This window comes from Mobula hypostoma, chromosome 9 (genome assembly GCF_963921235.1).
Source record: "Mobula hypostoma chromosome 9, sMobHyp1.1, whole genome shotgun sequence".
Taxonomy (NCBI): Eukaryota; Metazoa; Chordata; class Chondrichthyes; order Myliobatiformes; family Myliobatidae; genus Mobula; species Mobula hypostoma.
Genome location: NC_086105.1, coordinates 87,283,830 through 87,301,235, shown reverse-complemented (window position 1 = coordinate 87,301,235; position 17,406 = coordinate 87,283,830). Strand labels below are relative to the sequence as shown.

General features: G+C 40.1%; 1 protein-coding gene across 3 annotated transcripts in view; it reads left to right on the top strand.

The window, feature by feature from the left end:
* Positions 1 to 17,406, top strand: part of usp22 (ubiquitin specific peptidase 22) — a 221,793-nt gene that overhangs the window by 97,276 nt on the left and 107,111 nt on the right. For 2 of the 3 annotated variants that reach the window (XM_063058610.1, XM_063058609.1), the window contains exon 2: positions 8,718 to 8,850. In XM_063058610.1, coding sequence (XP_062914680.1) covers positions 8,718 to 8,850 — 133 coding nt within the window. Of the gene's footprint in view, positions 1 to 7,974; positions 8,099 to 8,717; positions 8,851 to 17,406 lie in introns of all 3 variants that reach the window. The other variant, XM_063058612.1, reaches the window with a different exon arrangement.

Here is a 17,406-nt window from a genome sequence, read left to right as displayed (position 1 = left end):
TTCCTTCCAATTTAATTATTTTTCTTGGAATTCATTTTTCTTCATCCTTTCCCTCCCCTACCATTAGCATCACCTTGCATTGTGCTATAAATTTGTAATCGGAACAGGAAAAATTGTCATTGACCTGAAATGTCATGTTTCTCTCCAATTGTCAGAAATTGTACAGTACACATGTACAGTATCTACTGATTTTAAATTGCTTCATAGCAGAAATACTAGAAGAACAGCTAGACAAGGAGTATCTCTGCAAGGAGATACCTGGTAACATTTCAGAATGGAAAAAGGATCTCTTTTCACAGATGCGTCTTGAAAAGCAGATTTCCATAATTTATTTTTGGTTTTAGAAAGTGGTTTTAGTTTTGATATCCGGCTTACTTTCAATCAAACAATTGATAATGATTTGCTTAAAGGTGAAATGTTGGCCAGAACACAGGGGAAAACCAAGTTAAACAAGGATTGGACAGGTTTAATGATACAAACCTTCAAGGAAAAATGTATTGTTGCATCTTAAAGTATTGGACATGAATCCGTAGCTTTGCCTTTCAGATAGGAGTCCCTCTAAAGTCTTATTTGTCTCAATAAAAACAAAATGCTGGAAACATTCTACAGGTTGGACAACCCCTGTGGAGGGAAAACGTTAACACTGTAGGCTGATCAAAGCTCTTTAGACATTGCAGTCAGTCATATGAAGGTGCTCCAATAATGTTTTAAAGTGTTTTAAAATCTGGATCCCACAAAGAGCAAAGATTTTTCATTTACACTTAACTAAAAATACTTTATGCTTTATTGTCACCAAACAATTGATACTAGAACGTACAATCATCACAGCGATATTTGATTCTGCGCTTCGCGCTCCCTGGAGTACAATATTTTGGCAAAGCAGTATTCAAATTGGGAATTTGCTATGCACAGATTGGCTGCTTCCTGCAGTGACTAGTCTTGTTTAGTTTAGACTGCCTAGAGGCCAGTAAAGCATTGTAGAAATGCTTCTCATTTTTCAAAAATTCTTGCATTACAGATTTCTGGAAAGTGATAATTTTGAGAAGTATGTATGCAGCATACAACCATGAGATTAGTTTTCTCAGACTGCCACGAAGCCAAGAAACACCATGGAACCTGTACAAAGAAAAAAATCAAACACCCAACATGCAAGAAAACACAACAAATCACAAACACCAAAAAAATGAGTGAAAACACAATATAAAACATCAAATTAATCATTGAAACAGTCTAGGAAAATTTATTTTAGTTCCTTTCAGTTCAATTTAGTGCTGTGTCGTTCGTTGATTGCTGGCCACAGAGACAGTCTGCTCTGATCAAAATCACATGAAATAGCAATAAAAAGAGTAATCACAAACACACAACATGGACTGCAGAGTCGAATCTACAAACTAGGTTGATTAAATCTTGCCAAGTCTCAAGATTCTGGCAGCATGGGGGGGGGGTGAGGAGGGTCAAAAGTGGGCATCTTCCTCTGGAAGTATCAATCCCATTACAACCCAAGTGTTCTCTGTGAATGGAACTTTAATTGCTTTTGTGATTCATTGCTCTTCTTTCCACAATGTCTAATGTTGAATTTGTTTTGATGGTACCATTATGTGGTATAATACTCTGAATTATTTCTGGCTTGCTGATTGCATGAAGAATTGCTTCCTGCTTTAGATAATGGTTACTTTTTAATTGAATTTCATTCCCTTTCCCTTTGTTTTATTGCTTTCCAAAACAAGTTTAACCTTGTTTCCACTTCTTAGCTTGGAGGCCTCCTTTGGTTGGCTCTCTTTTTATATAATAACAAAATAACATTTTGAAGCATTTCCTTTCACTTGAATCTTCTGCTTTTTGACTTGTGTTTTAGTGGTTTAATCTTGGTTTATATTAAATTGCAGCAGTTTCAACAGCTTTAACCTACACAATAAGAACAATTTGTTTGAAATATTCCAGTAGTCAGTAAAGAATAACTTTTGTTAAAAATAGGCAAAAGTTAAACACAAACATGAATAAGGATTACTAATAAGAATGGCGGAAAGATAAATAATAGATGTACAAGACAAGCATAGTGTGCTTTAAAGTTGTGGTGAATTCATTGAACTGTGAGATGCTGTTTCTTGAGCATCAGTAGATCATTAGATCCATGTTGGAGCTAGGGAACATGGGTCAGAGGAGAGTACGTGCTACTAGGGGGGGAAATGGGATGAAGAATTAAATGAACCAGTGACTTGAAGTAGAGGATCAGTCCTAATGTGATTGAAGTTGGCTGAAGAGATGGAAGGCGTCAGAAGTGTTCCACCTGCTAGGTAGAAGGAGCAGATTTAATGTGATCTTTTGCTCCTTTAGGCAGACGAAATGTAGATTGTTTACTACACTGTACAAAGAATGTGGGTATGTGCGATAAAGATGAGTGTAGTCTGGATCCTACTGGCTATCATAGCAGCATTTTTTTATTTGGGTAAAGATGCTTAATGAGAGGCAATCAGCTATCTAAAGAGAAAATGCCTTCAGATATTACATGTTAAATTCTTCATGTTTACCCCATTCTTTTGGGGTGTGAGTGAAGGTTGCAGCCCAGGCAACAGCTGAAAACAACTTCATTTGCTTACCTTGTCTACTCCCAGTATGTCTTGGCACTCAAAGGCATTTTAAGAATGCTCAAATCTGGTAATATAGGGATGTTCTGGGGTATATTTGTACCTTCTAATTGCCTTGAACTAAAACATAAAAGAAAATTTTGGTATTTTTGTTTCCAACCATTTCCCTGCAGTTATTTATATGTGGGCTGTGTTTCTCTGCCATATTTTTGCAGACTCAGCAGTTTAAGTGCTGGAGGTTTTTTGCAAATTCGCACTTTTGTCAATTTCGCAAATACAATGTTGGAAAGTGTATGGTTATGCACTTCGACAGAAGAGATAAATGGACAGACTATTATTTAAATGGGGAAAGAATTCAAAGTTCTGAGATGCAACGGGACTTGGGAGTCCTCGTACAGGATACCCTTAAGGTTAACCTCCAGGATGAGTCGGTGGTGAAGAAGGCGAATGCAATGTTGACATTCATTTCTAGAGGAATAGAGTATAGGAGCAGGGATGTGATGTTGAGGCTCTATAAGGCACTAGTGAGACCTCACTTGGAGTACTGTGGGCAGTTTTGGTCTCCTTATTTAAGAAAGGATATGCTGACGTTGGAGAGGGTACAGAGAAGATTCACTAGAATGATTCCGGGACTGAGAGGGTTAACGTATGAAGAGCGTTTGTCCGCTCTTGGACTGTATTCCTTGGAGTTTAGAAGAATGAGGGGAGACCTCATAGAAACATTTCGAATGTTGAAAGGCATGGACAGAGTGGATGTGGCAAAGTTGTTTCCCATGATGGAGGAGTCTAGTATGAGAGGGCACGACTTGAGGTTTGAAGGGCACCCATTCAGAACAGAAATGCGAAGAAATTTTTTTAGCCAGAGGGTGGTGAATCTATGGAATTTGTTGCCACGGGCAGCAGTGGAGGCCAAGTCATTGTGTGTATTTAAGGCAGAGATTGATAGGTATCTGAGTAGCCAGGGCATCAAAGGTTATGGTGAGAAGGCGGGGGAGTGGGACTAAATGGGAGAATGGATCAGCTCATGATAAAATGGCGGAGCAGACTCACTGGGCCGAATGGCTGACTTCTGCTCCTTTGTGTTATGGTCATCACCTTTGTGGAGTCCAATGTCAGAAAGCTTTTGTTTGGGTGCGAAGGGATGAGAACCTACGATAAATTGGTGCCTGCAACTTTGGGATTTGTGTGTAAATATCAACCTGAGGAAATATGTGAATTCTTTGCAGACAAAAGAAAATATAAAATGGAGAAAAATAAAAATAAACAAATGTTTTGTATTCCTGAGAAATGATTTAAAAATGAAATCGTATAGAACAAAGGATCTAGTGCAAATGCGGAAGAAATTGGTATTAAGAAATACTTTCAGAAATTAAATCTGAAAGCCAATGAATCCTGAGGATCTATTCCTGACTATGTCTTGCAAGATGTGGTTGTGGACATAATGGAAGCACTGTTTATCACCATCAAAAATTCTATACATTTTGGTTTGTTGCCTACGTATTAAAAGTGGCAAATGTGAATCCATAATGATAGGAAAAAATGAGGAGCAACTCTTTAGCCTTGGTGAAAAAGACTGGCATCTATTCTAGTCTGTGATCTCAAGATGCTCAGAAAGTGATTGGTCAGAGTCACCAAATTTTGTTGGCGGATAAAGGTGGTGAAATAGTGTATTTCATGGAAGTTGCGTACAGATGTCCTCCGCTTTTCAAACGTTCGCTTTACGAAACCTCACTGTTACGAAAGACCTACATTAGTACCCTATTTTCGCTTTCAGAAGGTGTTTTCACTGTTACGGGAAAAAAAAATCAGCGCGTGATAAAAGGCAGCGCACCCCGAGCAGCCACTCTCCCCCAGATTCTCGCCGGCATTGCTTAAACTCGAGCCTGTGAGCAGCCATTTGCAAGATGAGTTCTATGGTATCGGAAAAGCCTGAAAGAGCTCGTAAGGGTGTTACACTTACGGTAAAACTAGGTGTAATTAAGCGTTTTGATTGTGAACGAAGTAAGGACAACGTGAGTCTGGCTTGTGGAAGTTGACGAAGATGATGTTGAAAAGGTTTTTGCATCCCATGACCAAGGACTGACAGATGAAGAGCTGATGCAGCTGGAAGAAAAAAGGGTAACAATCGAAACCGAATGAGTAATAATAGAGTACGACTTTAATTTTGAAAGGGTACGTCAGTTTAGGGGATATTTGCAGGATGGTTTGAGTCCTTATTAAAGAACTGTGTGGTAGAAAAATATGCGAGGCTCAGCTATCAAGCAAGCCTTCCACATCAGCCTCGACCTTCGACATCGAGGTGGGCAGTCATAGGAGAAGATGAGCTGCCTGCTGTAATGGAAACAGGCGACGAGATGACACCCCAGTGTCCCACCAGCCCAACACCCAGGCCACGGACAGATACTGATTCGCGGAGAATGCAAAAGTAGCTGGGACGCACACAGCACATCTTTAAGAAAAAAGCCGAAATAAACATGCTAATTAATTAGGTGCCGCCAACACGTAACTGTCGGCCCAGATCAGAAACGACGCAATCGGAAATTGGCACTGATCTGGGCCGACAATTACGGGCGGCACCTAATTAATTAGCATGTTTGTTTCGGCTTTTTTCTTAAAGATGTGCTGTGTACCTCCCGGCTACCGCTCGACCTCTGCGTTCTTCGCGGCAATGTATCGCTCAGCGGCCTAGAGGGTGGGGGCCACTGCACCACCCAAACTCCAACGACTCAGTCTAACACACCATCATCAGTGTGCTCGGCGCTGTCCCGATTCCCGTAAGTGATACTACACTGTACATACATTATTTCTACTTTATATCGGCTGTGTATTTTTACGTGTTATTTGGTATGATTTGGCAGCTTCATAGTTTAAAGGTTACTGGAGAGCGCTTGCGCGTGTTTTTGCCAACAGCGCTTGCGTGAGATTTTCTGCCGACGGCGCTTGCGTGAGATTTTCGCTCCGGAGAACGGTTCAGTAATGATTGTGGAAAAGTATTTCTACTTTATATAGGCTGTGTATTTATCATATTATTCCTGCTTTTACTATGTGTTACTGTTATTTTAGGTTTTATGTGTTATTTGGCATGATTTGGTAGGTTATTTTTGGGTCTGCAAACGCTCACAAAATTTTCCCATATAAATAAATGGTAATTGCTTCTTCGCTGTATGACATTTCGGCTTACGAACCGTTTCATAGGAACGCTCTACCTTTGGATGGCGGGGGAAAAGTAATGTAGTGTGTATTGGGTGTTAATTAATAGAAAGCAAAAAGAATTAAAGTCCTTTTCTGGTTGGGTACCTTTTGAGTGCATAGGGCCCAACTGTTCATAATGTATATCAATGATTTTGCTGGGTGAAGTAAATGCACAGTTGAAAATATTATGTAAAGATTGCAAAATGTTGATGGTCAGAGACCTGGTATATTCTTGTACACTTTGCACTTAAAGCTAAATGTAGATGTTTTAGAAAGGCAACTGGAGCTTGTTCTTTACTGCAAGATACTGAATGTGAAGTGTATGACCATTTTGATAAATTATATAGAACCTTGAGATTACAGCTGGAATGCCATGTACAGTTCCGGTCTCCTTTTCTAGAGAAAGATGTAACTGTAGTGAAGATACTCCGGACTGGGTCCTGAGGTGCATTTCTGTTATGAGAGTAGATGGAAAAGGACAGACCTGTTTTCCAGGCAGTTTAGAACAATGATGGGTGTCATGCTGTAACAAAGTAGGGTAGATAAGAGGTCGTCTGAGTTGTCAAGAACTGTCAGAATATCAAAATAAGTGATCTAGACCTTAAGACATTGGAGCAGAATTAGGACATTTGGCCCATCGAATGTGCTCCACCGTTCAATCATGGCAGATCCTTTTTTTTTCCCTCCTCTTCTTCAACCCCAGTTCTTGGCCTTCTCCCCGTAACCTTTGATCAAGAACCCATCAATCTCTGCCTTATGTACACCCAATGACCTGGCCTCCACAGCTGCATGTGGCAACAAATTCCACAAATTCATCACCCTTTGGCTAAAGAAGTTTCCCCACATCTGTTTTGAAAGGGCACCCCTCCATCCTGAGGCTGTGCCCTCTTGTCCTAGACTCCCTCACCATGGAAAACATCCTTTCCACACCTACTGTCTAGGCCTTTCAACATTCAAAAGGTTTTAATGAGATTCCCCCCCCCATCCTTCTGAATTTGAGTGAGTACAGACCCAGAGCCATCAAATGTTCTTTGTATGATAACCCTTTAATTCCTGGAATCATCCTTGTGAGCCTCCTCTGGACCCTCTCCAGGACAGAGAGAATGCGTTTCTCCAATTAGAGTAGTGGAGTTTTGGTGGTTCAATCACGGCTTGCATTCAGAACTAAATTTGTTAAATTTTGAATATTTAAAAGAACTAAGGAATTGAGCGCAAAAGAGATAAGGCAGGAAAATGGAGCTGAGGTAGAAATTATGTTGAAGAGCAGGTTTTTTAGATGAATGCCTGCATCTGCAATTTATTTTCTTGAAATTCATAATTGTTTCAATGCTTTGCAGTCAACTGAGGTTACTTATCTTGATTCTTTGCTTAAGCTCTTTTCACAATGCCTCTGTTGTTCCTCGTTGTACAGGGACCCAATGATTTGTGCCTGAAATTTCTTTACTCCTCTCTACTCTCACCCCTCCCAAGGAGTGCTATGGCTACAAAACAAAATGGTTTCTTTAAAAGGTTGTCCACTATCCCTGGCTGTACTCTGGACTTTTTTTTTCTGCTTGTGAATAGGCAGGAATTGGTGAGTAGAAATGAGAGATGTTTCAGGTTAGCAATCTGGTGGTCGATAAGTACTAGGACTGCAACTGCACTTAATATACTGTCAATAACTTGGAACCTCCAAGTGGACCACAGCCTTGTCATAGGGTTGGAGGCTTGTGCACCAAGAGCTATGTTGGCTGGAGTTGTGCTTCGGCTCTTGCTAGGGTCACCCATGCCAAACAGGTTAAAGGTCCTCCGATTAAGGTCCACCGGTCCTCCAGGTTTGGGGGTTCAGCTCGGAGCTATCAACCCTGATTGGTCAAAAATGTTATGGAAACAGCAATGAAGAATATTTCTATATCTGTGTGCGATGGTGTGGATAGACAGATGGAGGATCTTCATTGCAGTTCTAAACGCCAGTGTGTAAAGGGCGGGTAAAAGACTTAAAAGTAGCCAAATTGCATACAATAAGAGCAGAAGCAAGTTGAGGAAGATTAAAACAATTTCGTGGTGGTGAAATCTGATAGACAAGTTGGCAAATTAAATAAAATGTAGAAAAATAGAAAAACAAGGCTAATACTGAAATAGATTTATATTTTTAAAAAAAGTGCAGAACATTGTAGGAAGCTGAAAGATTTGCATCTTATTCTGCATGTAACACAAGACTGGCACACAGGGATGGATGTAGCAAGGGAAGGTGCTAGAACATTGATCCATATGGGGTGGATTGTCAAAGTCGTCAGTTGGAGTACAAGGTCAAAGTAATACTGCAACTTCCAAGGCACCAGGTGAGATCACGTCTCAAGTACTGTGAACCATTTGACTCTCTATTTACTGAGTCTTTTAGAGCCCACTCTCAGCTGTGCGGGCTGAGATGACTGGATTGAATGTTATGGGGTGGGGGAGGAAGAAAAATTAATTTGAATGCTAGCTTGGCCGTGATCCTGTTGAATGATGAAGCAGGCTGTAGGGGCTGAATGGTTGTCTTGTGCTATTCAATGTTATTCTGTTCATGTTACATTAGAAACTTGGGTTTAAAAAGATCAATTTAATGGTAAGGGGAGCTGATGGAATATAATCTGCTACAGTTTATGGAAACTCTATTTGACAAAGGTACCATGTGAGACTCGATGTCGGTTCTGCCCAGTGGTTAACGTGCACTTTGCTTTTCAAATTTGGTCATCTAAAATAAATCATTAGTTGTATCTTTGAACTTTTCAAACCTTAATAGTTTGAGGTGGAAAAAAAAAATCTTTGGATGCAGATTACCATTTTACTTCAGTACCGGTTTCTAATGAATGACTCTAATACAAGTGAATGAGTATAGATTCCTTGTGTGAAATAGTGTCTTAGTATTTGTGAATTGTTCCAGTGCCATTTCTTCTAATATGTATTTTTTTTTAACAGGCAAAATCTTGCATTTGTCACATGTGCGGCGCTCACCTCAACCGGCTCCATTCCTGTCTATATTGTGTCTTCTTTGGCTGTTTCACCAAGAAACACATACACGAGCACGCAAAGTCTAAACGCCACAACTTAGGTGAGCTCATTGTAAACACCTTTTTATTTCATTGCTGTGGGACAATATATCTAGCTATTTTCTTGTTGATATTAAGAGTTTTAAAATTTTTCAATAGCTTTAAAATGTTTTAACTATAAAATTAGTAATTTAATTATTAGAATGTTTTTAAAATCATAAATATTCAAGAATGTAAGGTCAGTAGCCTGACTTGGAAAGAACCAGAAGTTTTGTAAGGTCACCCAGGTCTTATATATCTGTCTTTTCCAGACTATCATAGTTCAGGTAATAAACTAAAGTAGATAATCTATTTATCTAATAAAACTTTGTCTGCCATACATTTGCCAACTTTTCCGACTTGTCTAAATCTTTGAAACCTCTGCATTCAACTTGTAGATAACACTCTTAATCATTTCCTTGTATATTACCCCATCTCTTTTACTTTAATATTGTATAGCAATCTACTTTGTGGGTGTCATCATAAATCTTCTGAAAGTCCAAAAACTGCATGTCGTTTAGTTGCCTATATCTGTTTTACTAGTAGCTTCAAAAATACAACTCCAGTATATTTGAGTTTGATTTCCCTTTCAGAAATTAATGCATTCACCTTTTCTAGGGGTTCTTTTTATTCTCTGGAGTGTAGACTATCAAGACCTCAGGATTTGTCAGTTATTTGTCCCATTAATTTTTTTGTGGTCCTATTTATTTACTAATACTAATTTCCTTCCTTTTGTACTGCAGGAAAAACAGGCCTCTTGACCCAACTTGTCCATGCCAACCATGGTGCCTCTGTGTCCAAAAGTCTTTAAAACATTGTCATTATACCCACCTGTTCCACTTTCTCTGGCAGCTTGTTCTGTATATCCACCACTTCAAAAATAGTTATTGCTCTTGTGATCTATTTACCTCCATTCCCTTCAAGCTTGCTCTTTGGACGCTGTCTCTCTTCGCCCCCCCCCCAATGTTTTTGTCCTCTGGTGAATTGTAAGCACTTTCCAATTCTTAGGCTTGCTGTTTTTCCTAGCACTTTTTTTTAATGTGTCGTCTTTGGTCTAATACTATTTCTAATAAAATGCCAAGTTTAAGCCCGCTTTCCTGACTGTTTTGTGCAAGGCAGCAATGAATAATTGTTATAATGAATGTTCTTTACATAAACTGCGCATCAATCCATTCAGTAAAGTTCACATCTATTGTAGCCAATTCATGCCTTGTATCTTAGTAACTAGCTTTTTTTCAGATCCTGTACCCCAGTTTCTGAGTTTCTTACTTCAGATCATCTCAATTAAAAAATTCAATCATGTAAATAGTTACCAAGTGGGCCATGCACAAAAAGAATATTAGTTCTTCCTTTCTATTGCATGATGCCCAGTCTAGGCTGTTGACAATTAGCAACCTAGTGTTCACCTGGCAAGTTCAAAAATACTCATCCACAGTATCTCAACAGCCTGCTTTCCCATTTTTATTTTCTATCCCTCACATGAAGGCCTAGCCTTTTACTAATATTTGTGATTTTTCTTTTCCCGTCGCTCTCACCCAATTAATTATAATGGCTTAAATACATGGTCACTTGCACATTCTTGTGTAATGATACTGACCAAAAAGAATGGATGTAATTTATGCTCAAGTTTTTTAGTACAAGTTTGGATGCATTTTCTGAGGTGGAGATGAGATAGATTGTAGCTTGAATGCGAGAGTTGAATTTGGAATCCCTGATTTATTGGGTCTCCATTGAGAGAATATACATGACTTGCTGCAGGACAGTTGAAAAAGAAACTGCAATCTCTTTCAGCTTGGAATGCTGTTTCATATAGAAACATTAAGCACTTTTGGTTTCCCTAAATATAACCCATCAAATATTTGTGTATGACTGATTTGTAGATTTGCGATTTCAAGTATCTCAAGTTCATCAAAGGGCCTGTGTAGGAACAATACTGTTGGTGTATTTCTAAGTTGTAGTGTTTCATACCAATAGTAAGTATTGGAGTGCAAAATGTTTTAAATTTGTTTAATGAAAAGCTAAATGTGCAATCTGTTCATTTTCTGTAAAGACAGCTGAACTGGGAAGAACATGGCTGAATGGACTTGTGCAGCCAATATTAAGTGCGTCTTCGTATCACACTAAACTTGAAGATTCAGATATGCTTTACCATCATTTTTAGTCTATGTATTAGGATCACAATGGCTTTCATGCTTGTAGAACTTTACTCGAGCATCCACATAAGAGATTAGCGCGCAGAATTGAAGCTGAGCGGGGAATGATCAAGTACTGATATGGACAGAGAACTAGTTGGTGGATGGAAGCAATCTGTATAAATGGGAATTTTAATGGCTTTAATAATGAGACTGAATAAATGCCACTATCCAAGTGGCAGGCAGTGACTAGTGAGGTACCAGAGGGATGAGTACTGGGACCCAAATTATTCACTATATACGTTAATGATTTGAATGAGGGAATTAAATTTAATATTTCCATGGTTGTATTGCCAGAGGCTGAGCTGTCAGGAGGATGCAGAGAAGCTACAGATTGATTTGGACAGGTTGTGGGAGTGGGTAACATTAATCAGAGATGCAGTGTGAAGTGGATAAACAGAGGTGATCCATTTTGGTGGTAATCAAGGGAAGGTACATTATTAGGTTGTTTGTTATGTCCAGCGTCATATGACGAGGGCGGTGATGGCCTTTCCACATAGATCTTCCTATAGAAGTGGTTTGCTATTGCCTTCTGGGCAGTGTCTTTACAAGACAGGTTACCCAGCCATTATCAATACCCTTCAGAGATTACCTGGCTGTTGTCAGTGGTTGCATAACCAGGACTTGTGATATGTAACAACTGTTCCTATGGCCATCCACCACCTGCTCCCATAGGTTCACATGGCATTGATGAAGGGGGGTGGGAGGCTAAGCAAGTGCTAAACCTTTCCCCCAGGGTGACCTGCAGGCTATCTATGCAATTATTAGATCACTGGTGATAAATGGGAAAGAGAAAGTGAAAAGAAATGCCCTTGTGCACCATTTGCTGAGAGTAAGTATACAGGTATAGCAGATAATTAAAAAGATGTATGCAGGTCTAGCCACATAGGACTGAGACTTGGAGAAATGTTTTTTTTTCCAGAGTGGTGATGCTGTTGAATTTGCTACTGCAGAAAGCAGCTGTTATTAGATATGTCCAAGGACTAGGTGGTATTGGGTAAATGGGGAGAAATCTGGAATAGGGTATTGAATTAGGATGATCGTCCATGATCACACTAAATAGTAGAATGGCCCAAAGAACCAAATCACTCACTCCTGCTTCTATCTTGTTTCTATATAAAGCAAAATGTAGAAAAATTTTCTTCCCACTTCTTTCCAAAAAGTTCTTCCTGATTTTTATTTTTTTGTTTAAACAGCATCCAAGCTTGTCAGTCTATGGACAATATAAATGGTCTGTTTCTTTCTTTTGGACCTCAACGATTTGGGGACTTTAATACAACCAAGGAAGTCAAGTATGCTATATGTCCGGTCGAGTTACTACTTTCATTGGGTCACAGGTTTGCACCCCAAGATCCCTTTGTACATCAGTGCTCCTAAGGGTACTGCCATTTACTCTATACTTTCCTCTTATATTTATCCTCCTTGCCCTGTGGTTGATTTATAGATAATGAATTGCAGCAGCCTAAATTCAGTGACTTGTGTGTCACAGCAAAGATCACCCTGTCAAATTGAGAAGCCGTTTATTCTGACATTTTGTTTTGTCCAAAAACTAATTCTAAGTCCATATCAGTACATTGCCCCCAATTCTATTTGTGCTTTCATTGTGGATCTTGGGTGCAAGTGCATAGCTCCTTGAAAGCGACATGTCAATATGGTGGTAAAGGAAGTGTATGGCATCCTTCCCTTCATTGGTTGAGGCACTAAGTATAAAAGTTGGCAAGTCGTGTTGTTTCTGCATAAAACTTCAGTTAGGTGTCATTTGGGGTATTGTTCCAATTAGAAATGCATTCAATGTGGAGGCTTTGGAAATGGTACAGAAGTTGTTCACTACTATGTTAGGGAGTATTAGCTAAAAGGAAGGATTGACACATTTGGATAATTTTCTCTGGAGTATTGGGGTCTGAAGGGCATGACCTGATAGAAGTGTATGTAAAGTTGAGAGGCATAAGAAATGCCAAATAATAATGGGTAACAAAACGCTGGAGGAACGCTGTGGTCACACAGTTTCTATGAAGCAAAGTGGATAGTTGACCTTTTGGGTCAGCATCTGTACCTGCTGAATAGTTCTGTATTCCAGTATCTGCATTCTCTTGTCTCCAAATATTAAAGGGTATACATTTAAGATGAGGGGGAAAGGCAAGTGGTTTTAGAGTGGTGGATGGCTGGAACAAGTTACTAGGGGAGGTGATGGAAGCAGATATGACAGGGGAGTTAAACATGTGAATAAGCAGGGAATAGAGAGATGTGGACTATGTTTTGGCAAATGGGATTCGTTAGATTGGTGCTGTGATTTTGGACAGATCTGGTGGGCCAGAGACAATAGACAATAGGTGCAGAAGTAGACCATTTGGACCTTCGAGCCTGCACCGCCATTCTGAGATCATGGCTGATCATCTACTATCAATACCCGGATCCTGCCTTGTCCCCATAACCCTTGATTCCCCTATCCATAAGATACCTATCTAGCTCCTCCTTGAAAGCATCCAGAGAATTGGCCTCCACTGCCTTCTGAGGCAGCGCGTTCCACACCTTCACAACTCTCTGGGAGAAGAAGTTCCTCCTCAACTCTGTCCTAAATGACCTACACCTTATTCTTAAACCATGCCCTCTGGTACTGGACTCTCCCAGCATCTGGAACATATTTCCTGCCTCTATCTTGTCCAATCCCTTAATAATCTTATATGTCTCAATCAGATCCCCCCTCAATCTCCTTAATTCCAGCGTGTACAAGCCCAGTCTCTCTAACCTCTCTGCATGTAGTTTCTATGGTTTCTATTCTGTGTGCAGGTCAGTGGGACTAGGCAGAAAATGGTTCGGCACAGCCAAGAAGGGCCAAAAGGCCTGTTTCTGTGCTGTAGTTTCTATGGTTTCTATGGTCCGGACATCCCAGGAATTAACTTAGTGAACCTACGCTGCACCTCCTCCACAGCCAGGATGTCCTTCCTTAACCCTGGAGACCAAAACTGCACACAATACTCCAGGTGTGGTCTCACCAGGGCCCTATACAAATGCAAAAGGATTTCCTTGCTCTTGTACTCAATTCCCTTTGTAATAAAGGCCAACATTCCATTAGCCTTCTTCACTGCCTGCTGCACTTGCTCATTCACCTTCAGAGACTGATGAACAAGTACTCCTAGATCTCTTTGTATTTCTCCCTTACCTAACTCCACACCATTCAGATAATAATCTGCCTTCTTGCTCCCAAAGTGAATAACCTCACACTTACTCACATTAAACGCCATCTGCCAAGTTTCTGCCCACTCACCCAGCCTATCCAAGTCACCTTGAATTCTCCTAACATCCTCATCACATGTCACACTGCCACCCAGCTTAGTATCATCAGCAAACTTGCTGATGTTATTCACAATGCCTTCCTCTAAATCATTGATGTAAATCGTAAACAGCTGTGGTCCCAATACCGAGCCCTGTGGCACCCCACTAGTCACCACCTGCCATTCCGAGAAACATCCATTTACTGCTACCCTTTGCTTTCTATCTGCCAACCAGTTTTCTATCCATGTCAATATCCTCCCCCCAGTGCCATGAGCTCTGATTTTACTCACCAATCTCCTATGTGGTACCTCATCAAATGCCTTCTGAAAGTCAAGGTACACCACATCCACTGGCTCTCCCGCGTCTATCTTCCTGGTTACATCCTCGAAAAACTCCAATAGATTAGTCAAGCATGATTTGCCCTTGGTAAATCCACGCTGGCTCGGCCCAATCTTATCACTGCTATCAAGATATGCCGCTATTTCATCTTTAATAGTGGACTCTAGCATCTTCTCCACTACTGATATTAGGCTAACAGGGCGATAGTTCTCTGTTTTCTCCCTCCCTCCTTTCTTAAAAAATGGGATAACATTAGCCATTCGCCAATCCTCAGGAACTGATCCTGAATCTAAGGAACATTGGAAAATGATCACCAATGCATCCACAATTTCCAGAGCCACCTCCTTTAGTACCCTAGGATGCAGACCATCTGGACCTGGGGATTTGTTAGCCTTCAGTCCCATCAGTCTACTCATCACCGTTTCCTTCCTAATGTCAATCTGTTTCACTTCCTCTGTTACCCTATGTCCTTGGCCCATCCATACATCTGGGACATTACTTGTGTCTTCCCTGGTGAAGACAGATCCAAAGTACTTATTAAATTTGTCTGCCATTTCTCTGTTTCCCATAACAATTTCTCCCAATTCATTCTTCAAGGGCCCAACATTGTTCTTAACTATCTTCCTTCTCTTCACATACCTAAAAAAAAACTTTTGCTATCCTCCTTTATATTCCTAGCTAGCTTGCGTTCATACCTCATTTTTTTCTCCCTGTATTTCCTTTTTAGTTTAGTTCTGTTGCTCCTTAAAAATTTCCCAATCATCCGTCTTCCCACTCACCTGAGGTTAATTAATTACTGCAAATTCATAATGAATCTCTTCCACATGATTCACTTTATAATGAATTGTGTTGATATCTGAAACACAAGGTGTTAAATAAAAATGTTAGCAGGTATTTTACTTTTCATTGATGGGATGTGGATGTTGTTGCTGTGGTGGATATTTTATTGTCTATCCCTACTTGCCCTTGAAAGAGCAATGAGTCACCAATTTAATAAGTTGTAGTTATTGTTTAATATATTCTGAAGATGATGTTGGTTGGAGAATTATATTTTACATCTTGGATCTAAAATCTAATGTTGGTAGAAAACATTTAAATGTTCTTGTGTATAATGTTCAGTGGTGAAGTGTTTTGAGAGTCTAGTGTTCAAGTAATTCAGCTACTGTCTGAGTGGTAACTTGGATCTACTCAAGTTTGCTTACCGAAACAACAGGTCTACAGCAGATGCTATCTCATTGACCCTTCACACAACCTTGGAACATCTGGACAGCAAAGATACAGACAGCAGGATGCTTTTTTTTAATTGATTATAGCTTGGCATTGAACACCATCATCCCCTCAAATTAATCAGTAAACTCCCAAGACTTGGGCCTCAATATCCCCTTGTGCAATTGGATCCTGGATTTCCTCACTTGTAGACCCCAATCAGTCCAGATTGGCAAAAACATCTCCACAATCACCATCAGCACAGGAGCACTGCAGGGATGTGTACTTAGCCCCCTGCTCTACTTGTGGCTAAGTACAGACCTGGAATATCTAGCAGTTAAGTGCCTTCCTTTTTACCTACCACAGGAGTTCTCTGGGATCATTTTGTGAGCAGTTTACATTCCACCTGAGGCCAATGTCAGGCAGGCTTTAGATGATCTGAGTAATGGGATCAACATGCACAAAACAGCGCACCCTAACACCTTCATCATTTTGGGAGATTTTAACCAGACCAGTCTGAAAAAATCACTAAGCAACTACCATCAGCAGATCACTTGCAATACCAGAGGAAACAACATTGCTACACCACCATCAAGAATGCCTACTGTGCTATTCCACATCCTCACTTCCGAAAGTCTGATCACCTGGCTGTATTTCTGCTCCGAGTATAAGCAGTATCACGTGACCAGCAACAATGAGTATAGAATTGAATCAGGTTTTAAAAAAAACAAACATTTATTAAACTCTGCTCAACAATAGCGAAAAGTATTCAAACAACTAACTTAACCAGAAATTAACTGCTATACAGCAACTCTGTAATAGTTGTTGAAGTGGTAAGTTCGAACACAGTCTTAAAATGGTAAATTCGAAAGTCCAAGTGATTTACACAGTCAATAGGAGAGACTTCTCTGGAAGTGGATTTCTTCAAAGACGTGACGTTAGTGCTGATTCTGTCTAAAGGATTCATGACGAAGGAAATAAAACGGCTTAGAGGAACTGACCTTTTCCTGGCGAATGAACACTGCACAAACCTTCCTGTTCTTACAGGGGTTATCTCAGATGCAGGTTGCTATTTCTGAACGAGACTCAATAAGGTCGATCCTGTATTAAACCTCCGAACGACACCAACTTTACTCAATCCTTCAGGTTCCCGTATTTTAGTAAGGTCTTCACTCTCCTCCAATACTAGACTTACAATAGAAAGTAAAACTCCACTCCACTAAAACTCCACAAAACGTCTTGAGACGAATACGCAGCATAACGGAGTAACTGACAAATTAAACAATGAATCAACTGCGTAACAGGGATTTCCAGTTATATACCTGTTGAGAACATGTCATCACGTGACCTCACACTGGCGGGAAAATTACAGCACCCCACCATCACAAGACCATTACATCATTCTCACAAGATACTCAATTACATCATGGTCATAAGACAGTCACAAGATATCCACAAGGTCTGTAACAGAGGCACCAGTAGTGAGGATCAAGAAGATATGGACAAGGGAAGCACAGGAGCGTCTACAGGACTGCTTTGAAATGGTGGACTGAACTGTATTCAGGGATT